The sequence below is a fragment of the Uranotaenia lowii genome, chromosome 2, assembly GCF_029784155.1.
Source record: "Uranotaenia lowii strain MFRU-FL chromosome 2, ASM2978415v1, whole genome shotgun sequence".
In the NCBI taxonomy this organism is placed as follows: Eukaryota; Metazoa; Arthropoda; class Insecta; order Diptera; family Culicidae; genus Uranotaenia; species Uranotaenia lowii.
Window position 1 is genome coordinate 11,320,130 of NC_073692.1, and position 24,264 is coordinate 11,344,393.

At 33.3% G+C, this 24,264-nt stretch overlaps 1 protein-coding gene across 1 annotated transcript in view; it reads right to left on the bottom strand.

Moving 5' to 3' along the window:
* Nucleotides 1-7,464: 7,464 nt before the first annotated feature.
* Nucleotides 7,465-24,264, bottom strand: part of LOC129741065 (uncharacterized) — a 28,971-nt gene continuing 12,171 nt past the window's right edge. Inside the window, exon 2 of the mRNA XM_055732765.1 lies at nucleotides 7,465-8,796. Coding sequence (XP_055588740.1) covers nucleotides 7,465-8,694 — 1,230 coding nt within the window. The 5' untranslated portion in view covers nucleotides 8,695-8,796. The remainder of the gene's footprint in view (nucleotides 8,797-24,264) is intronic.

The window sequence follows — 24,264 nt, forward strand, 5'->3', positions numbered from 1 at the left end:
AACCACTGTGCAATGCTTGTGAACCCGTTTTTATAAAATTTCCTTTAAAATCGTTCGAATTAAGTTATATTTCATGTTAACTTCGTATGGGACTCCCCTTCCATGAAATGTGAGGGTCTTGAAACTATTAAATCCTTAGCTCGAAAAACTTTCGAGTATCAAATTTCAAGTCATACAGTGTCACAAAAAGTTCACCTCCTTTTTATGCAAACCTGGATCAAACATTGAAATTTTGAAAACCTGTCCAACTTGTTTAACATATTGCTTTATTGCCAAATAATCCAACATTTATTTCGTTTAGGGGACTTGGAAGGTTCCGTTTTTTGAATTGCAACTGTATAATGTTCAGCTGCAGAAAAGACAGCTTTTATTGCCACTAACAATCGTACTTCATTATTGTTACCAGTTACAAGACCCTTAATTTGAGCTTTCTCGTTATCTGCCCCAGTAAGCCATGACAAGCTGTTACATCGTTTTTTTTTTGTGGTGTACCTTCTTTGAAAAAGCTTTGATGGTGGTTGTTCCTACTAACGGTGTTATTCCGCCTACTTAGCTGGCCTACTAGATAGTTGAAACTTAACAGCCCCGTTGCAACTTGATACGGTTGCGTACGCTCAAGATAGCGGTGGATTTGTTTTTTTTCTAGGTTTTTCTTCCAGGCTTAAAAAATGCATCATAAAAACCATTTCTCAAGTAAGTGATTCTTGTTTTCGTGTATCCATTCTTTCGGACGTGCATTGTCGTTTTGTGCAGTTCGTTACGCCATATTGATATTAGGTTTCAAAGATTTCTTCATGAGTAAGCTGACGGGTAAAAAGGAAATGACATAATTTGGTGAGGGCTTTCAGGGTGGAAAAGCCACGTGTCTACTTGTTTCACTTTCTGAACTTTGAGATTGCTTGTTGATTAGTTGATCCTTTAGATCCTTCAAAATCTAAATATACTCAAACATACACCAATTTCCATCTTAAGCATAGTACCAGATGGATTCGATATTATGGCTTGTGGTTAAGAAGACTAGAATTATATCTCCTAGGCCAAGACCATTAGTTAATGGTTTAATTTTGAATTTAGAAAAACTAAATTGTTCCCCATCATGTGAAATTCGTGTTCCCATGATCTTCACTTAAAAATCTCTACTGCGCAACAGTAGGCTTCAATTCCGTTTTGACACATTTTGCTGCTTTACTTTTCACGTTCAGCCTACTTTGACGAACAAACCGCCAGCTACAGTAGTCACACGTTTAATTAGCTCGTTTCAAACGGTAGAGTTTATTTCGGTCTCCGGCTGTCAAGCGAATCACTGCTCTGAAAGGAGGGGGAAAAACGAGTGCACTCGATCACATGTTGCGTTTAATTAACCATCATGTTGCGCTTATGTGAAATGAAGCGGAGGAAGAGTTCACCTAAACAAAACAAAAAGGGAAAAGAAACTATACACCCTACAACTGCTTCGGAAAACATTCGAGGTGCACTTGGCGATCCTGCCGCCCAGTTTTAGGGCGCTAGACCACAGATGTCGCCACCGATTCAGTGTCATATTTATTCTTGATTTTTGCGGGAACGAAAATATCACTGTGTTTGACGCACTGCTTCTTAAAGTAAATAGTGCTAGCAGCGACGAAAATAGATCCAGGGCCTCCTATGCTCGGTTGTCTAGTTTTGTTTTGGTGGCGAACCTTTTTCGGGGCACCAATTAATCTACACGCTCCGTGCAGTGAGTTCGTGTGTTAATGGCCAGAGCCAAATCCTACATATAGCCATCAAAAATTAACACGCAAAGATTGGGAAGGTCACCACCGCTCACGGCGGAAGAGCATCCAATTCCAAGCCATTAGCCTGGTGACGCCCCTCGCGGAAATGGTCAAAGAAATTAGTTTGGGCGTGATAATTGATTAGTTTACCAGAACAAAATCACAACAGCCGGATAAACTATCTGAGAATCTATATAAATGAATATCTGTCTGCCTGTCTGTTCGTCTGTTACTTATACCTAAACTCGTCTCTATAATAATTTGAGACCTCTCCTTCTCTCAGAAACAGGGTGAGGGGCACACAAACCTAAGAAACATTTTCGAATAACTCGAGAACTGATCAAGCAAACGGAACCAAATTGGGCATGGGAGTGAATTAGATCATGAGGAATGTTTTAAAATGGTTTGGTAGGTACCCCTTCCTTCTTTTATCGGGGATAAAGGAAGTGTGGAGGGGGACTCCCATAACATTTTTTTCGCATAACTGGAGAGTAGACTGCCCCAATTTTGTATGGAAAACTAAAAACTTGTGCGCTGTAGGCTAAAATTGATCCTAGACCTAAATCTTATACCAAACTTGAGCCAGATCGGATCACGGGAAGGGGTCGCTCAACGAGCCTGAAATTTGTATGGGATTTTGAGACATTTTGTTCTGGAGGAACATGAAAATCCAGTTTCTTCTGAATATGAATTACATATCGAGTTGCGGTAAATGCATTTAAAAGTCTGCATAAAGCGATGTTTGTACTTTGAAAATCTTCAAGAAATATTCAAACTGAACCGAAACGATTCTGGAAGTATTGTAATCCCAAACGGAAGTCTAATTCAATACCGAAAAATGTTTCGTACTGCTCTAAAAATGCAAACAATTTAGAAGAGGCTCCTGCAGCAACCTAACGCCTGCTTTTCATTATTGGTGCATCCATGCCGAAAAATTGTGGTGGGCAGCTTTATATGAAAAATATGAATTTTTTATTCCTATACCCTTAAGGAAAACCAGAACTTTTATTAAAAGCTCTTGTAATCGAAAGCTCAGGGTTTAACTTATCAAAACCTTCGAGTCTCATCAAGGTTTCTGAAATCACAGAATAATCTGTAATTTCTCAGAATTTTTATCAAATTTTTGTCACAGAATTTGTGTCACAAATGACAGAATACTAAATTTTTTCACAGAATCCACAGAATACATTTTTTTGTACATATTTTTGAAATTATGAATATTAAAAAACGATTTTATTGGTGAATATTTAACTTGAATTTTCTGTAAAACTCATGACAACAAAATCACAGAAAATCGTCACGGTTTTTTTATTCTCGGAAACCATGTCTTATAGTCGAAACTCGGTAGAGGGCTGATCAGCATTTCAATGAGACCTCAACAAAAAGTTTTTCTAGAAAAATAAAGCGAACAATTTTATATTTATATTTGAATTAATTAATTCCTCAAATAAATGTTTTCATATTTTCCCTATTCTTTATGAAAATTATACATTAAAAATTTGGATGCTTGAAGAATTGAACATGAGCCTTCCAGATGATAGCTGAACACGTTACCTTTGTGTCATGACCTGGGACTGAATTCATGTTATTTTCTGTTTTTGTCATGAAAAGTTGTTGAATTTGAAAACATATTTTTTATTGCTCATATATTCTATGAATCTTTCCTGTAATGTTTCACTTTTATTTCAGCCTAAAGCAGCCCTCAGGCAATATCCTTCTTACAACAATTACAACAATTTAAAAGATCGATCTTGAAGAGATCGATCCTTTTGCTTCGATTTTTTAGGTGGATCGATCCTGGAACCATTCAGCTGAATCGATCGTGGAAATCGATCTTTTCTAGGAGATTGAACAATCCTAATGCAGATGATCTTAAAATATTCCTTCCCCTTCGTTCTCCGAAGGATTGCTTAGTTTAGGAAAATGCGCTATACCGATTTTCAGAGTTGTAAAAGTTACGGACTGAAAATTAACGTATCTAAGTATAAGGTTACATCATTTTCTCGGAATATAACGAACATGATGTACGAGTATCGCTTGGAAAACAGCTTGATAATTACAAGGAAGACATCGGTAAAAGATCTTGGAGTCGAATTGGTCAGAGAACTAAATTCCACGAAACATATAGAACAAGTGGTAGCCAAAGCAAACTCTACGTTTGGAATGATCAGCAGAATTTGTCATGAGTTGAATGACCCATATACTATCGTGAAAATCTATGTTGGATTAGTTCGTGCAACAATTGAGTACGCAAATATTGTTTGGCAACCGTATTAGGTACAACGTCCACATTAAAAGATTAGAAAGAGTCCAAAAAAAATTCCTCAGATACGCACTTACAAACCTTGGATGGCAAGAGACAATGCCGGATTATCGTGCCGTGTGCATGTTGGTCGGATTAGATTCGCTCGAAAGTCGTAGAAAATCAATCGACGTATTGTTTCTGAATCGCTAGTGTAATGGGTAGTTGTTTAAGGACTTAACGAACAAACCTGAATAAAGATATTCAGCTAACATGAAATCGTCATAGATAATCCAAATCGATTATTAATATATTTTCAATAACCATCGTAAACAAGTTGGTATTGAGTAATTTTCTATCATTCATTTACGACAAGCTTTGCCCAAAAATAGTTAAGTCGGATAGCAGTTTAGTCAATTCGTAAATATGTCTCTAAAAAGTTGGGTATATGGTAATTCGACATTTTCGATTTGAGTGAACTGATTTACGATAAATGGGCGGTCCATCGATTGAAACTCTATCCGATCTTTTTCTTCCTTTGACCGGTTCGTAAAAAGAAAATCTCACCTATAGCTATAGCGTGGATCATATCAACTGATGAGTTGATATCGTGGTAAGATACCAGACTGCGAACTTGGAGGACTGGAATTCATATCTCGGTCGAGGAAATATTTTTTCGTTCTACTCAAATTACTTAAAATCGTTTATTTTGCATATTGTGGGGCTTGTCATTGTTGATATATCGTCTACACTTTTATAGCTATATGCTATCTTGGTAAATTTCATCTGGTACAATTTTTTGGATAATTCCGTTGTTCCTGCGATAAACCATCTTAAATATTTGCTGGGTAACTCTATTCCACTATTGAAACCTACGTTTTCAATAAATTTCTTACTATCAGAAGAAAAATTCCAAAATATGAGGAGCGATGTTTGGTAGCGAAAATAACAATAAGTCTCCCGAAGTATTTCACTAGCAATTTGGGGTCAATAAAAGTTCAAAGATAATAATTCAAACAATGATCTATAAATAACAACACATCCTGATGTATCAAATAATAGAAATGTCGTAAATTAATCTATCGGTAGGCTTAGCACTTCAGTAAGCGTCAGATAACACTTCCATCCAAGGTTTTTTGAAACACGAGGTTCTCCGACTTTCACAGTAAGTAGGCGAGGAGTGAGCGGGGCTCTCAATGAGCCCTATAACATAAGATTATTTGCTCAGCTTGTCCGTGGTTTGTTTGTAAACAAATCCATGAGTTCCGCAGTTGCATAGCGTAAATAGCCAAAATGGCTGAATCGGGAATTTCATATTCGGTAACACCTCCTATATATACACACACACACCTCGCTTCCATCGAGGTTGTAGTGATTGGTCGCGAGTAAATGTAGCTTTCAAATATCGCAGTTAGGGAAAATGATGAGTGAGGGTTTTCCCCAATAAATGCAACCTTCAAAGCCGACGACAGCGTCACTTTTTTCGTTTATGCGCTCAGTTTTGAATCGATAGTGCCCCAGATTTGATCTGTAAATGGACGTCAGGTTTGACAGTGTGAGCGAGTGAGGTAGAAAAACACTGACTACGAAATATGTTCTCATGTATGTGCAGTTCAAAAAACGAACACACACATATAGGATCTCAGTGAATCTTTATGTTTCTTTGAAGAGATCTAACTTTACTTAATTCTAAGGCGTACATCTTTCAAGGACATGATGGCTAGCATCTTACAAATGCTAAAACCACTAACCTACAGAAAGAGTACTATGTATTCCGTGACCGAGATTCGATCTCATGACTTCTGATTTAGAAGACTTTAACAGTAGTTGTTCGACCATTGTTTGTTTTTTATGCAAAAAAAACAAATTTAAAGTCAATATTTCTTTCATAACCCTTAAAGGGGTTATTGCCTACTTTGGTGTCTTGAGATGAAAGTTCCATCATAAATTGGGCTAAATTTTCAAATATTTATTTGAAAAATTGGTGAAATTTTAACGCGTTTTGATGTGCTATTTGTTGATTTCTGTTGAAAAATGGCAATGGTCGGTAGCTTTGAAATCAGATTTTATATTATTTACAAAAAAAAACCGAAAAATATAGATTTGAGAAATCTGAACAAATTCATGTATTTTTAACTGTTAAAAATGAAAACAATTTTGGATAGACCTAAGAACCCCCGGCCCAAATTGTCGAATAGCTAAAAAACAATCCCCACAGCTTAATTTTCGTGTTGAAATTACTTGAAAATATTCACGTTTTGGCTTGGTCAAGCCGAGAATTGCGATCTTAATTTTTTTTTTATCATGGACCTATAAAAAAAAACCTCATGACTCAATTATCGGTTAGGCACGATTTAAAAAAAAAACTGCACAGGGAGCGGAAGAGCCGCAGCTTATCATTCAAAGAGCCGCAGGTTACCGACCACTGGTTCTGGTTCGATGGACCACAAAGTGGAAACCGCTTTGAAATGTATATTCTAATCTAAAATCTGAAGTTTGAATCTTCAATCTTAAACGGCAGGCCTTATCGTGATTTTTTGGAAATCTGATTTTTATTTTGAAAGTTGGATTTATTTTAATTATTTGACCATTTGCGTCGGGAGTCTTAAAATCTTCCTCCAAATTGAAAATTGGGTTCATTTTTACGACTTGAAAACATATGTATTTTTTCAGATTTTTAATATTTATATTTTTGGAATAAGATTAGATTTTTTTTGTGTTAAAATAAAACCAAATTTCAAAGCTACATAACTCTATTATCTTTCAACGGAAAGCTAAAAAAATAACATCAAAACGCATTGAAATTTGGTAAAATTTTGAAATAAAATGCATACAAATTTTGCGTAATGATTTTTAACATTAAATATTGTAAAAACTTTAAATTGTGTCTGTGTGTTAAGGTACCGCGCGTGCTACTTGCATATGTGAGTGCAATTTTTCGATCGTTGTTTGTTTCCAGTGCAAACAAAGCGATTTATGGTCATTATTTCTCACATAACTCTTAAAATAGTTAATGACCCACGTTGGCGTCTTCAGATGAAAGTTGCATCATAAATTGGGCAATACAATGATATTTTCGCAGAATTTTTCGGAATGCAGACGATATTTTTAGACACTATTTAATTAAAGCTTATTAACAATTTACGTTTCGTAGTTTCGTACGATTTTGTACTATTGTATTCGATTTCCAATTTACGACTTCCGTTGAAAAATAATGGGCCTATGAAATATGGTTTTACTTTATTTACAATAAATTCAATCGGATGTAACTCGAAAAACTTTTTTTTTAGAAATATGTAAATATACAAAAGTCGTAATTATAAACCCAATTTTCAATTTTGGGAAGATCGAAAGACCCAAGTCGCAAACCCGTCAGATAATCAAAAAATACCCAGTTGTAAAAGTATATTGCAAAATCGATGTTCCTCAAGGGAATCGATTGAGGTCGCTTCTTTTCAATAGATAACTTTAACTCTTCATGGCATGTTTTTCTTTTCTTTTGAAACTCACCTGCAATGGTGGACAGCTCTGGCGGTTGTCCTTCCGGATGGCCAGCTCGTACCAGGGAATAATGGGCTTATTCCGGAGAGCTGACTGGCTGCCGACTTTTTGCTGTTCGAGCAGCTGCTGTTCCGTCGTGGTTCCGGAGGAGCTCCGCAGAAGGTGAGCATCGTTCAGGGATGTGGTGGATTTGCTTTCGCTGCCGCCGATTCCACCATTGCGGACATCCATCCGCGGATGTCCCAACGTGGAATAACCACGGGACCGTCTGCCGCCGGATGTTTGTTGCGGATCGTCGTGCGGCAGAACGTTGAGCAGTTCGGCACTTTTGTGTACTTTGGAGTAGCTGCCGTCGTAGCCGGAATCGGTATCGCTCGATTGACTGCCATTGTTGAGGGGAAGGAATCTCTTTGGCTCTTCGTAGATGATCTCCGATCGGGAGTTGGAGTAGGACTTTCGATACTGGATCGAGTTGGATTGTTTCGGTGGGATCGAGGGTTTGAAGGATACCGTGTCTTCCATGGGAACTAGGAATCCACTAAGGCTGCTTGCCTTACCACTCCCTGGCAGAGGGTTCGAATAAGTTGACGATCCCGAGGAACAATTGTCAACACTTTCGGGCGTTGACGAACGATAGCTGTTCCTTAGTTTGCCATACGGGGGACTCTCGGGCCTTGGGAATAAACTGTTTCCGTTCTCGGACGATTTCGATTGAATAAATTTGAGCTCGGTAATGTACTGGGGGCTTTTGAGCGACGGCATTTCAAAGTCGTACGATAGATTTTCCATGCTGGATTGCGTCAAGTTGACGTAATCGAGATCATCGATGTCCTTGAGAAGAGTACTTTTGAGCGGCTTGAACGTTTCGTAAGTGAGCGTTGCCGTTGCGTACAGGTCGTCTTCGTTTTTGTCCTCGAGGGAACTTCGCTTCGGGGGGACGGGCATTACTTTCGACAGCTCAGAGCTGGTTCTCGGTGGAACCGGCGGCGGAACACAAATCAGCGAAGCGGAGGAACTCTTGTTGTAGCCGAGGCCACTGCCATTGGTTGCGGAACCGGCGTTCTCGTATAGCGGCCCCGATGATCCGGTACTTCGCCTCGCACTGGCCAGCTGTTCCGATCGGCTGGTGCTTCGGGCAAGTCCCCTGGTGCGAATCGTCGCAAATCCTTCGGGTCCGGTCGGCTTCACGAGACTCATTTTGGTGCTGCTTCTGCTGTTAGTTGAGTTCAATTGGTGTCACTAGGAAATACTTCACCATGCCAGATATTCCTGAGTTCAAGCCTGTGGTCAAACTTGTTCCTGAAAAGAAACAATAAAACTAATTTAGCTGATTGATTTCAATATATTTTTGTTTTTATTGCTGGTTATGGATCTTTGATTTGAAGGATTTTCGAGTACCAGACGTAAAAAATCTGTTACATTACAAGTTTAATCATAAATTTTGTTCAGTGTTGTTTTTATTACTAACTGTCGAGGCCTACTAACTTAACGTCAAAAACGATACGAACAAAGTACGTCATGAAGCTCTCTAGGACAATGTGCTTGCTTCAATTAACTGTTTTGCGTAATTGTTCCAGCGCGAATACTAACCTAACGATCAATTAACTTGATAGCAACCGCCATCCGGGTTCTTTGTAGAGTTGCCAGCAAACAAGCATCAGACAACTGACATACAAAACCTGAGCCGCTCGCTGGGGAATGAGTGATAGCCTCGACTCCCTGCAAGACTATCAAGGAACCGGTTCTCGGAAGCAAGCACCAACAACAGCGAAGAAGTTCTCGAGAAAGAGAAAACAAACTCCCGCCCAGGTTGGTTGGTGAAGCTCCAGCCGAATCAAGGTCGTGCTGGCTAAGTCCTCGCAGGGCAGGTCGTATCATGGACTGTGTCTGTCTTTCTGTCTGCCATTGACAAACTCCACGGGCGTTACCTTGCCAAGGTGAAATCACCTGTGCGATCTTTTCCTCGAACAGGCACCGCGGTAAGATTGACTCAGCCCAACGTCGTCGTCGGTAAATTTCTCGAAACTTTCAACGGAAATTTCAACAAAAAGTGAATATTGCGAATTCCTCAGCGGTCACATTACGGCGGAATTATTGGAGCCATTTAAAGTTGGCACCCAAGTCGGGTGACATCAAAATACTCAGTCGTCCACAAATATTGAAGTCAATTAAAGAGTTTTGCACTTTTCCAATTTTGGCAAGCAACCATCAACGAATGCTGGGTGCCATTAAACGAAACATTCACCCCAGCTAGCTCCTTTTTGCGAGGATCGTAGTTGTTGTTTTTGTTGACTTCTGTTTCACCACTGTTATCGGTCGGTTGCCATGAGCGACAGACATTCGGCCGGCGACGGCAATTATGTACACAGGCATATACGTTTCGGTTCTTAATGATTTGGCGTTAGTCAAATGTCAAACGACGAAGCGCGTATCCGTCATCACTCACCGTCCAAGTAGGCTATGAATGGTTTGTGACGCCGGCATAGTTCCGTATAAGAAGTTTCGCTACACTTTATTGCCGGAGCCGGACTATTGGAAAATTTGACAGTTATAGACTATTCTAAACATCTCTAGACATTTAAACTTTTTTCATTCATTGTCATATTTGATATACTTTAATTTTTGTAATTTTTGCATAATTTGTAAACTTTGCTACTTTCGTCATTTTTGTCATTTTTGTCATTTTTGTCATTTTTGTCATTTTTGTCATTTTTGTAATTTTTGTAATTTTTGTAATTTTTGTCATTTTTGTCATTTTTGTCATTTTTGTCATTTTTGTCATTTTTGTCATTTTTGTCATTTTTGTCATTTTTGTCATTTTTGTCATTTTTGTCATTTTTGTCATTTTTGTCATTTTTGTCATTTTTGTCATTTTTGTCATTTTTGTCATTTTTGTCATTTTTGTCATTTTTGTCATTTTTGTCATTTTTGTCATTTTTGTCATTTTTGTCATTTTTGTCATTTTTGTCATTTTTGTCATTTTTGTCATTTTTGTCATTTTTGTCATTTTTGTCATTTTTGTCATTTTTGTCATTTTTGTCATTTTTGTCATTTTTGTCATTTTTGTCATTTTTGTCATTTTTGTCATTTTTGTCATTTTTGTCATTTTTGTCATTTTTGTCATTTTTGTCATTTTTGTCATTTTTGTCATTTTTGTCATTTTTGTCATTTTTGTCATTTTTGTCATTTTTGTCATTTTTGTCATTTTTGTCATTTTTGTCATTTTTGTCATTTTTGTCATTTTTGTCATTTTTGTCATTTTTGTCATTTTTGTCATTTTTGTCATTTTTGTCATTTTTGTCATTTTTGTCATTTTTGTCATTTTTGTCATTTTTGTCATTTTTGTCATTTTTGTCATTTTTGTCATTTTTGTCATTTTTGTCATTTTTGTCATTTTTGTCATTTTTGTCATTTTTGTCATTTTTGTCATTTTTGTCATTTTTGTCATTTTTGTCATTTTTGTCATTTTTGTCATTTTTGTCATTTTTGTCATTTTTGTCATTTTTGTCATTTTTGTCATTTTTGTCATTTTTGTCATTTTTGTCATTTTTGTCATTTTTGTCATTTTTGTCATTTTTGTCATTTTTGTCATTTTTGTCATTTTTGTCATTTTTGTCATTTTTGTCATTTTTGTCATTTTTGTCATTTTTGTCATTTTTGTCATTTTTGTCATTTTTGTCATTTTTGTCATTTTTGTCATTTTTGTCATTTTTGTCATTTTTGTCATTTTTGTCATTTTTGTCATTTTTGTCATTTTTGTCATTTTTGTCATTTTTGTCATTTTTGTCATTTTTGTCATTTTTGTCATTTTTGTCATTTTTGTCATTTTTGTCATTTTTGTCATTTTTGTCATTTTTGTCATTTTTGTCATTTTTGTCATTTTTGTCATTTTTGTCATTTTTGTCATTTTTGTCATTTTTGTCATTTTTGTCATTTTTGTCATTTTTGTCATTTTTGTCATTTTTGTCATTTTTGTCATTTTTGTCATTTTTGTCATTTTTGTCATTTTTGTCATTTTTGTCATTTTTGTCATTTTTGTCATTTTTGTCATTTTTGTCATTTTTGTCATTTTTGTCATTTTTGTCATTTTTGTCATTTTTGTCATTTTTGTCATTTTTGTCATTTTTGTCATTTTTGTCATTTTTGTCATTTTTGTCATTTTTGTCATTTTTGTCATTTTTGTCATTTTTGTCATTTTTGTCATTTTTGTCATTTTTGTCATTTTTGTCATTTTTGTCATTTTTGTCATTTTTGTCATTTTTGTCATTTTTGTCATTTTTGTCATTTTTGTCATTTTTGTCATTTTTGTCATTTTTGTCATTTTTGTCATTTTTGTCATTTTTGTCATTTTTGTCATTTTTGTCATTTTTGTCATTTTTGTCATTTTTGTCATTTTTGTCATTTTTGTCATTTTTGTCATTTTTGTCATTTTTGTCATTTTTGTCATTTTTGTCATTTTTGTCATTTTTGTCATTTTTGTCATTTTTGTCATTTTTGTCATTTTTGTCATTTTTGTCATTTTTGTCATTTTTGTCATTTTTGTCATTTTTGTCATTTTTGTCATTTTTGTCATTTTTGTCATTTTTGTCATTTTTGTCATTTTTGTCATTTTTGTCATTTTTGTCATTTTTGTCATTTTTGTCATTTTTGTCATTTTTGTCATTTTTGTCATTTTTGTCATTTTTGTCATTTTTGTCATTTTTGTCTTTTTTGTCATTTTTGTCTTTTTTGTCTTTTTTGTCATTTTTGTCATTTTTGTCATTTTTGTCATTTTTGTCATTTTGGTCATTTTGGTCATTTTTGTCATTTTGGTCATTTTTGTCATTTTGGTCATTTTTGTCATTTTTGTCATTTTTGTCATTTTTGTCATTTTTGTCATTTTTGTCATTTTTGTCATTTTTGTCATTTTTCTCATTTTTCTCATTTTTCTCATTTTTGTCATTTTTGTCATTTTTGTCATTTTTGTCATTTTTGTCATTTTTGTCATTTTTGTCATTTTTGTCATTTTTGTCATTTTTGTCATTTTTGTCATTTTTGTCATTTTTGTCATTTTTGTCATTTTTGTCATTTTTGTCATTTTTGTCATTTTTGTCATTTTTGTCATTTTTGTCATTTTTGTCATTTTTGTCATTTTTGTCATTTTTGTCATTTTTGTCATTTTTGTCATTTTTGTCATTTTTGTCATTTTTGTCATTTTTGTCATTTTTGTCATTTTTGTCATTTTTGTCATTTTTGTCATTTTTGTCATTTTTCTCATTTTTCTCATTTTTCTCATTTTTGTCATTTTTGTCATTTTTGTCATTTTTGTCATTTTTGTCATTTTTGTCATTTTTGTCATTTTTGTCATTTTTGTCATTTTTGTCATTTTTGTCATTTTTGTCATTTTTGTCATTTTTGTCATTTTTGTCATTTTTGTCATTTTTGTCATTTTTGTCATTTTTGTCATTTTTGTCATTTTTGTCATTTTTGTCATTTTTGTCATTTTTGTCATTTTTGTCATTTTTGTCATTTTTGTCATTTTTGTCATTTTTGTCATTTTTGTCATTTTTGTCATTTTTGTCATTTTTGTCATTTTTGTCATTTTTGTCATTTTTGTCATTTTTGTCATTTTTGTCATTTTTGTCATTTTTGTCATTTTTGTCATTTTTGTCATTTTTGTCATTTTTGTCATTTTTGTCATTTTTGTCATTTTTGTCATTTTTGTCATTTTTGTCATTTTTGTCATTTTTGTCATTTTTGTCATTTTTGTCATTTTTGTCATTTTTGTCATTTTTGTCATTTTTGTCATTTTTGTCATTTTTGTCATTTTTGTCATTTTTGTCATTTTTGTCATTTTTGTCATTTTTGTCATTTTTGTCATTTTTGTCATTTTTGTCATTTTTGTCATTTTTGTCATTTTTGTCATTTTTGTCATTTTTGTCATTTTTGTCATTTTTGTCATTTTTGTCATTTTTGTCATTTTTGTCATTTTTGTCATTTTTGTCATTTTTGTCATTTTTGTCATTTTTGTCATTTTTGTCATTTTTGTCATTTTTGTCATTTTTGTCATTTTTGTCATTTTTGTCATTTTTGTCATTTTTGTCATTTTTGTCATTTTTGTCATTTTTGTCATTTTTGTCATTTTTGTCATTTTTGTCATTTTTGTCATTTTTGTCATTTTTGTCATTTTTGTCATTTTTGTCATTTTTGTCATTTTTGTCATTTTTGTCATTTTTGTCATTTTTGTCATTTTTGTCATTTTTGTCATTTTTGTCATTTTTGTCATTTTTGTCATTTTTGTCATTTTTGTCATTTTTGTCATTTTTGTCATTTTTGTCATTTTTGTCATTTTTGTCATTTTTGTCATTTTTGTCATTTTTGTCATTTTTGTCATTTTTGTCATTTTTGTCATTTTTGTCATTTTTGTCATTTTTGTCATTTTTGTCATTTTTGTCATTTTTGTCATTTTTGTCATTTTTGTCATTTTTGTCATTTTTGTCATTTTTGTCATTTTTGTCATTTTTGTCATTTTTGTCATTTTTGTCATTTTTGTCATTTTTGTCATTTTTGTCATTTTTGTCATTTTTGTCATTTTTGTCATTTTTGTCATTTTTGTCATTTTTGTCATTTTTGTCATTTTTGTCATTTTTGTCATTTTTGTCATTTTTGTCATTTTTGTCATTTTTGTCATTTTTGTCATTTTTGTCATTTTTGTCATTTTTGTCATTTTTGTCATTTTTGTCATTTTTGTCATTTTTGTCATTTTTGTCATTTTTGTCATTTTTGTCATTTTTGTCATTTTTGTCATTTTTGTCATTTTTGTCATTTTTGTCATTTTTGTCATTTTTGTCATTTTTGTCATTTTTGTCATTTTTGTCATTTTTGTCATTTTTGTCATTTTTGTCATTTTTGTCATTTTTGTCATTTTTGTCATTTTTGTCATTTTTGTCATTTTTGTCATTTTTGTCATTTTTGTCATTTTTGTCATTTTTGTCATTTTTGTCATTTTTGTCATTTTTGTCATTTTTGTCATTTTTGTCATTTTTGTCATTTTTGTCATTTTTGTCATTTTTGTCATTTTTGTCATTTTTGTCATTTTTGTCATTTTTGTCATTTTTGTCATTTTTGTCATTTTTGTCATTTTTGTCATTTTTGTCATTTTTGTCATTTTTGTCATTTTTGTCATTTTTGTCATTTTTGTCATTTTTGTCATTTTTGTCATTTTTGTCATTTTTGTCATTTTTGTCATTTTTGTCATTTTTGTCATTTTTGTCATTTTTGTCATTTTTGTCATTTTTGTCATTTTCGTCATTTTTGTCATTTTTGTCATTTTTGTCATTTTTGTCATTTTTGTCATTTTTGTCATTTTTGTCATTTTTGTCATTTTTGTCATTTTTGTCATTTTTGTCATTTTTGTCATTTTTGTCATTTTTGTCATTTTTGTCATTTTTGTCATTTTTGTCATTTTTGTCATTTTTGTCATTTTTGTCATTTTTGTCATTTTTGTCATTTTTGTCATTTTTGTCATTTTTGTCATTTTTGTCATTTTTGTCATTTTTGTCATTTTTGTCATTTTTGTCATTTTTGTCATTTTTGTCATTTTTGTCATTTTTGTCATTTTTGTCATTTTTGTCATTTTTGTCATTTTTGTCATTTTTGTCATTTTTGTCATTTTTGTCATTTTTGTCATTTTTGTCATTTTTGTCATTTTTGTCATTTTTGTCATTTTTGTCATTTTTGTCATTTTTGTCATTTTTGTCATTTTTGTCATTTTTGTCATTTTTGTCATTTTTGTCATTTTTGTCATTTTTGTCATTTTTGTCATTTTTGTCATTTTTGTCATTTTTGTCATTTTTGTCATTTTTGTCATTTTTATCAAAAATCGACTCAGTCTAATGGTACATTTTTAAATCATTAGTGATTAAATGTTAAAATTCACAATAAAAAAACTGAATATATGTGCAGCTTTCGCAACAACAACAACAACAACAAATGGTAATCATAAATAAATCTTTTTTTTTTTTTAATAATAGAAGGAGTTAAAAACACTTGAAACCAACTTTTTACAACCTTAAATTTGAAAAAAAAATAAGGTAACATAAAATCAACATCAAACTTATTTTCCTCACTTACAATTTGCATTTCTCCGGGTTTGTTTTGGAAAAAGTGGATGCATCATTTGATGAATACTAATGTTAACATTTTTTAGCTATGCCTACTTTGAAAAATCAAAACATTGGCCATGGTGGCGTGTTTGGTTCTCACCTTGTTGGTTCAGGGTCAGATTATCAAGGGTTTAAAATTTCTAAGCAAGTATAAAATTCATTTTCTGTTTTTTATGAATCTTTTTGTTCAAGGTCTCATGTGGAGGCTGAATAGCCTTCTACTCAGCTTCTTTTATGGACTTTGAAAGTACCGATAAGAACTTAAACTTTCAGCTAAGCAGAATAAGCATTTAAGAATCCGTCCTGTTGAACTTTTGGTTACATTAAATGTAAACATTAATTTACGAAATAGTTTTACTGAGAGTGTCAATAAATTCAATAAACTCAATCAACAAAAGAAAATAATTCCATATTTTTACAAATCAATTTTTGCATCTTTTCCGTCACTTACACTCGAAATTTATCTTTTATTCATCCGGTATGTTTGGATAGTATTCTTCTTGTTCTACCGAAGTAGCAGGCGTGGAACAGCACAATTTTCGTTGTTTTTTTTTATCACATGCATTATAATTTAACAAACAAAATTATGAGGAGTATCCACTTATTTCTCAGATCCTTCGAGAGAAATGAGAAAATCTTCCTCGTTTCTGTGAAATGGATACTTTTTTTCAAATTTAGTATGGTTCGAATCGTGTCTAGTAGGCTGGATAACTTTTGATTGAAAAATCATCGCCTTCTATTTGGGTTTGGTATGGTATAAATATGTTTGTCTGTACGGAAGACAGCTGCGGGGTAACTAAACTGCAATGTTTCTATGTACAATATCAATCGACCGTGAGTTTATTTTCCTTCCCGGGAAGAGGCCATCATCGTTTCAATTGAGTAATGGATAAGCTAGTTGTTTGTTTATATATATCTGCTGGCTGTCCGATCCCTTCGATCGTTTCATTCGTTCAGAGCCAGGCAGGGTATTCAAAAAAAAAAAAAAATAAAGGAAATAGGAAAAACACCAAACCAATCACCTTTTCAACTGCGCTGGAAAAACGTGCATTAAACACCCAAACAAATGTTCGGATAGGCCCGTTTTTGGAATGAATTTTTTCGTCGATTGTGGAAGCGCGTGTCCGCAGCAGATGCGTTTCGGTTTCTCCCTCTCTGTTGAACAAATGTTTTCAAAATAATTCCACTCGGTTTGGCCAGCCACTAACTAAACGCCAACCCGACTTGGGTACCAAATAGTTTCCATTTCGAGAATTGAATCGACAACATCGGAAAGAAATAGCCTTTCCAGCTTTTGGCTGGCTGGCATTTAGTCAATTTTATTACCAGCAGCAGGGCGATTTTGTCTTGATGGCGATGATGGACGCTTTTCGATAAAAATGGCATCGGTGCCGTACATTTACCTGCCTTTTCCTTGAACGAGGTTTCCTGCACACACCTAGAAAGGTACAGAAAAGGTAATTAAAAAAAGAAAGAAACGACAACCAGCTGCTTTCCCGCGTGTGAGGGTTTGAATGGATTGACAATTGCAAGCCCACCGCGGTGAATCGAGCGGAAATGAAAGTAGATATCGTTTCGGTTTTGAGTGCCTAGTTTTTTGCTCTCTGCCTCTGAATGACTTTGCCGATTTAATCAAATCAATCGAAACGATTGTGTTAGTTTTATGGATCGAATAGTTCGCGACAGTAAAGCACGGGTAAGAGTGAAAATGCCAATCAAGCCTGAGAATAAGAGATCCAGTTTATGTAGATCGATTCGACTTTGCTAAATTTAATTTATAAATTGTTAATTTATAAATGTGTGTTAGATAAATTATTTATTACAAAAACAAACCAATGCAAACTTGGCAGTTTCTATGAATGGAATCCCGGTGTACCACATGGAAGAAGTATTGGACCACTCGTGTTTATAATGCTTTGCAGGGTCCATGTTCGTGGTCGTCATCTGGACGTTGTAATCGAAGAACGTCATGATTTTTGATGTTCATGTTGGTTTGATAACAAATATGAAGAATTTCATTAAAGGCCTAGGATGACAACAATCAATTCTCAATTATGAAAATGTCCACGTACCTTTTTTTTCGCAATCATTTTCATCACCATGCTACCAAATATATGGGATTCAAAAGTTCTTCAACAAGTCATAACCCTGAAAGAAAGATCGGCAAAAATACCTAAATGATCTATGGCTTTGTTTTTTTTTCTCTGCGCCTAACTGTAGTGACTCATAATTCATGATGAGATCAGCCGCGTAACCCCTAAGTTAAATGTACCGATCCAAGTTGTGATAGTGATGAACTGCTTGCTACTGACAACAACATGCATTGAACCTAGATTTTCCTCACAAACGTTCATAGGGAGTACAGTTATTGTTTACTAAAACAGTTCAGTCCAACCTAACCATACACTAACGTTTAAGAATAGAGTCTTGAAAACCCAACTTTTACTCTGCTTCACGCAATACTGTTAGAATACAGTCAAAATCAGAGAAAACAGCTCTGGTTTCCTCACTTCAATTGCGTTAGATGACCTTTACTTTGTTGTCAAACCAGCGACCTTTTTTGTGTTTTCCAAAAAAAACACTCAATCGCCCAGCTTACTCTTATCAGGTGCGTTATCAACTTAAACGTTCGCACAACAGCGCTTAAAGCTTATTTATTCTGAAGCAATGATTGTGTTTCAGTTTTTGGAATGGAGAATTTGAAGCAACAACAAAACTGTTTTTATTTTTAATTTCAAACAAAATAAGAAGACGAGCTGAAGCATAAAGTGTGCTTTCATGAAACTGTTTTGTTTGCATCATTCAATCATTTTATTGGTTGAATCAAAGCAATCGAAAGATTCCTTTTAATTCAACCACGGTAAATTAAAAGTTCATATACCAGTATTTCGATAGCAACTTACTACCTTCTTCAGTGAACGTTTTGGTTGAATGGTTGAATTAAAAGGAATCTTTCGATTGCTTTGATTCAGTTGAATCATTCAACCAAATAGGCTCATACCACAACAGAGGATTTTATTGGTATTTTTGTGAGCTGTTTTCAAAAAGAAAAGTATAAGCTTTATTTTGAAGCTGCCATAATTTTTGTTTGGAGGAAACTACTGGCAAAAATGCTCCTCAATAATGAAGTGCCAAAGGGATCTTACTTGACTCCTTCAATGTTTTATTTAAGTATTGACGGAAATATAAAGAATTATAACAGCAATAATAAATAAAATTATAATAATATATAATGAAGAAGTGCATGCAGCCTTCTGAATTTTTTTTAAACGTTATTCAATGTATCAATTTTTTTTTATTATTTTCAAAACGACAGTTACAAATCTCCTTTTTCAGTGTCAGTTATTAGCTAGAATCGCCGTTAGTTAACGTTTTATCTAAAACGATTAATTTTGCCGGATTAACCAGAATCCAACAAATAAACTGCGGATAATTTGGATGTTGGAAATTTAGTCAAAAATCCAAACCGCAAAACTGATATCTACCTGTTGGAGGCTACCAAGCTAAAAAAACCTTGGCATTTTTCTAGCCACAATGGAGACGTACGTACATTTTCGTTTATCATTATTTGGATTGATAAGATAGGATGGAGGTTTCGAAATATGGCAAACAAGAAACAGATAAAATTGGCTTTGCTTTGGAACACATCGGTAGCTTGGAGAGAAAATGTTTAAGTAATATCTCTTAAAGTTTAGTGTACTGCCATAAGGGGCCGTTCACTAATTACGTAAGCACGATTTTGGAAATTTTCAACCCTCCCTCCCCCCCTGGTAAGACAAAGTAATATTTTTCAAAAACCCCCCTCCCCCCCTGGTAAGATCTTACGTTTTTTATTCTTTGAGAAATTTACACCTTTTTTACAAAAATAGCTTCAAAACATTAAAAATGTTACATACATGCTTCATACCAAAGCACTTTTTAAGTAAAATTTAAAAAAAACTGAATTTGAAAAGCACAATCTGTACAAAACAACAGATGAAATGTCATAAACGATTAAAGAAAACATTATTCAAGACGTAGCATGTTTGGGGTAACAATAATTTGCAATAAATTTCCACAATCGAATAAACAATATAAAATCTGAATTCCGACAAGGTACCAGGTTAGCACAAGGTGTTTTTTTACATGAAAATCATAAAAATCTTTACAAAAATATCATTCTGTGCTTCTAAAGATGGGCCAAAAATGTTTAACGACAATCACGTTGTCAACTTACCTAAAAGCTCTGACTTTTTCAGCGGTAAGCGATATAGTTATAGGATTTTTTGGTAAATCTTTTGTAAAATTTAGAGTTGGTAGTGTCTACCACCGGAAAAACTGTAGAAATTCATTATTTAAAGCGCCTTATGTATCTTTAACGATTTTTCTCTGGATGAAATCATTTTCGAAATATGATGGATTCAAATCGTGGTGGCACAAAGCGCCATTTTCTTTTTTGTTTCTATAAATTTCTCAATTAAAAAGATTGTTATGATGGAAAGCGAAAAGCGATGATCTTTTTTTTTTAAATAATGTGATTTAGTGTTTTTGATGGCATGTTGGTTTGAATTGATTCTCTATAAATTTTATAGAACTTACAACTTTTTTATTAATTCAAATACACTAAAAGATAAATAGCATAACATCAAAATTAACCAACAAATAGGTAAGGAGTAAAAAAACCTGAGTAATATGGTTTCGTATGGCTGTTGCTGTGATTAATTTTTAATGTAACATTTCTTACGTAAGATTTTTGGAAACCCCCCCTACCTCCCTAGTAAGAGATCATAAGCAAATGTGAAACACCCTCTCCCCCCCTATGTGCTTACGTAATTAGTGAACAGCCCCTAAGTAAATTGTATGAAAAAAATCAAACAACACAAATGACAAAAATGACAAAAATGACAAAAATGACAAAAATGACAAAAATGACAAAAATGACAAAAATGACAAAAATGACAAAAATGACAAAAATGACAAAAATGACAAAAATGACAAAAATGACAAAAATGACAAAAATGACAAAAATGACAAAAATGACAAAAATGACAAAAATGACAAAAATGACAAAAATGACAAAACTGACAAAAATGACAAAAATGACAAAAATGACAAAAATGACAAAAATGACAAAAATGACAAAAATGACAAAAATGACAAAAATGACAAAAATGACAAAAATGACAAAAATGACAAAAATGACAAAAATGACAAAAATGACAAAAATGACAAAAATGACAAAAATGACAAAAATGACAAAAATGACAAAAATGACAAAAATGACAAAATTCGCGCAAGTCACAAAAATAAGAAAAATTACGAAAATTACAAAAAAAAAACAAATTTTATTCAAAAATAACGGGTATAAGAAAAGTGAAAAAAGTTTGGATAATTAAATCCATTTCAAAAAGTTATGAAAGGTTTGTTGATGTTGTTCAAATCATTCTTGATTAAGACAGCTTTACGCCTTGAGGGAATTTAAGCTTGTTTTTGAGGTTTTCATAGTCAATTCAAATAAAAGTTTAAAATTCGATGATAAATAAGGATTTTTTTTTAAACTGTAAAATAATCAACTGTAGTATTAGCTGGATTGAGCTTCTCGTTACTGCCCAAAGGCGAAAAACCCCAACAAAATAGTACAACTGAAACGGCGCCAGACAAATTATTGCCTCCACACCGTCAATGTCTGCATAAGTGAAACCTTTCGGCCTATGTCGGCAGTCCGGCAACGTTCAAACATACTTCCCTTTTGGGTGTGCCAGGTTGTGCGCAATGCAAATAGGAGTTGCGACAGAATCTTAAGAACATTGAAATGTTGAAGAAAAAACACGCAGGAAAAAAGAACAAACAAAGGAACCCAATCAGTTAAGTTGTCTCCGCGAGCAGGGTTTCAAATGTCCGCGGCAACAACTTGAAAGCCTACTTTGCCAATGGCTTCTTGTACTCCACCGAAGTCATGAAGTTCTGCGGTAACCGCCTGCTTGGACCGAACAAATTGAATTTTAATTAGGTGCGCCAGACCCACAGCCATCACATTATTGCATTGATCAGACGGCATCGCAGCAACCCGCAGTCAGTTTCAAGTGTTCGAATCTTAGCTACACGGTGAAAGCTCACCAATTTTTTTTATTCCTCAATTTTATTTTTCGCGAGGCTCTCGGCGAGCATCGATAAGATTTATTTGCTTTTGAATATTCACTTTATGATCTCTCAGCTCCACTGAAAGGTTAACTCGAAACTACCGAAGCCATTTTCGAATGGCTCAGAAATAACTTTTTATATGATACCGTTAACGTTCTTAAACCCATAACTTATCGTCGTCAGCTTTTTTTGAGAATTATTTCCCTCTTGCTTATCAACATCACTGAAAAGTATAAAGATCTGTAGATAATAAAAACACATCCGAGGCTTTTTACCAGTGAAAAGAAAAAAAATTAATAACATTTCGTGCAGTCATTCATTATTCGATTCTCCTCTCTTCCATTCTACTTATTCGCTGCATGATCATCTGGCTTTCTTTCCGATCCGAATGCACTCGAGTCGTGTTTACACTTTTATTTTATGATGTTTCACTGTGTTTCAAGTTTTCCAACGTTCTTCAACCTCCGCTGCTCAGTTTTCAAGTTCAGGTAGTCGAAGCGAGGTTCCCACTTCTGACCATAAAGCTGTTCAGTTTTGTCATTTTGGTTCGATCGCAGATTTTATTGGTGACTGGGAGCCATAAATCATTGTTTTGACTTTTTCTTCCGTGTCAATTACCCGGTGAACTGTAACCTTCGAGGAAATTTGTAAATTTGGCGAAGTTTTCTAAGAAAAGATTTTCAAACAAAGATGATGACATTGAAGTAATAAATTGCTACAAGGTTTATATTTCAACTAACTTACCAGCAAACCTTCTTCCACCATGAAAAATTCTTGGTTTTGATTTTATTAATTGTTCAAATACTATGATTTTTTAATTTGGTTTCGTAATTTTTGTCATTTGTGTCAACCAATTTAAAAAAAAAAAATTAAGGTTAATAAATTTTATTTTAAGAGTCTTGGTAGGTTTTAAGTTGCACAAATTTAATAAAAAAAAAAACTCGCTGAAAATATTGACGTAAGGTTCCTCATAAGAATAAGCTTCCTGTATTTAACTTGAATTGTGTTTCTAAAACCTCAAATTTTACTCTGTAAATATTATATATTTTTTCCACACAATAATTTAATGTTAATTCACCTGTGAATTCCGTTTTTGAATAAATAAATTTTAATTAATTTCGATGTTTCTTCAACTGTTACTTATATTCATAAAACAGGTAAAATAATGATAAAAACTTGTAGAATATTTTTATTAAAAGCTATATTCTGCATGGTCGTCGGAACTTGATAGAGGTATCACAATAATAACGTAAAAATATGGGTAATAATGATCTAAGTTGAACTATTTCGGCTTAGTGGACCACATTGGCCCAATTCCCAAATGAAAAAAAATACTGTCCAAAAGAGGTTTTCAATATGTTTTGTTCCTTAGTAAGTTATCTCAGTTCAACTGAAAATAACTTTTAATTTTTTTAAAAATTAAATGAAATCGACGTTCACGCAAATTTCAGCTCTAATGCTAAACACTGTACATCATTTAAAAAAAATGTAGGTAAGTTTTCATTCTTATGAGTCAAAATAGACATATTTTATTTGATGAAAATTAAAAATCAATGTCGCAAGATTGATCAACAATTCAAATTGAGGGATTAAAATATTTTTTAGTTTTTATAAATTCTGGCAACGTTCGTTATTGAACAGCGAACATTTCATTTCCATTTAACATGAGAATTTTTTTTTTAAATTATCCTGAGTTTGAATTAATTTGTTTTGAATTTCATCAAAATTTAATTCTTTACTTTGCAAACAATCAACATGGAAGCCGAAAGAAGAGAAAAAATCATTACAGTTTGTAGAGGATAGATGAAATAAATAAAAGATTTTCTCAAATAAAATTAAAATTATTAAAATGGCTACAAAAAAGCTTTCAAATAAGTTAAATAAGGCTAACAGGAGCGCTAACATTCAGTTGTCTTACGACCATTGGAAAATACAGATGCTTTTATTCATTGTGTGAAATAGAAAGAATCAAAACTAACTGGCGCATTCGACACAGTTTTTTGGAAAATCCATTGTTGTCTGCATCTAGGCTAGCAAAACAACTAAAATTGTCCAGAAATACCGTATGGCGCGTTATCAAATGGGATAAGGAAACATTGACGACGATTCGGAAGCCTTAAGCCAATCGTCGTAGTGGAACTGTCGACCGAAAACTGCAGGGTAAGATTTTGAAGACGATTAAGAGGAATTCCAATCTGTTGGACCGTGATTTGGCCAGAAAATCCGGTGTTGCCCATAGTATCGTGAGGAGAATTCGACTCCGGGAAGGAATCAAGTCGTATCGAGCTAGCAAACAGTCAAATCAGACCATAAAACAGAATAGTGCGTGCAAAATCCGTGCTCGGAAGCTATACGACCAGGTGCTGACCAAATTTGACGAGTGTCTTCTGATGGACGATGAAACCTATGTCAAGGCTGACTTCGTGCTAATCCTAGGTAAAAAATTTTACTTGGCAACGGCTCGGGGAAATGTTCCAGCGGAATTTAAATTTATTTTTGCCGA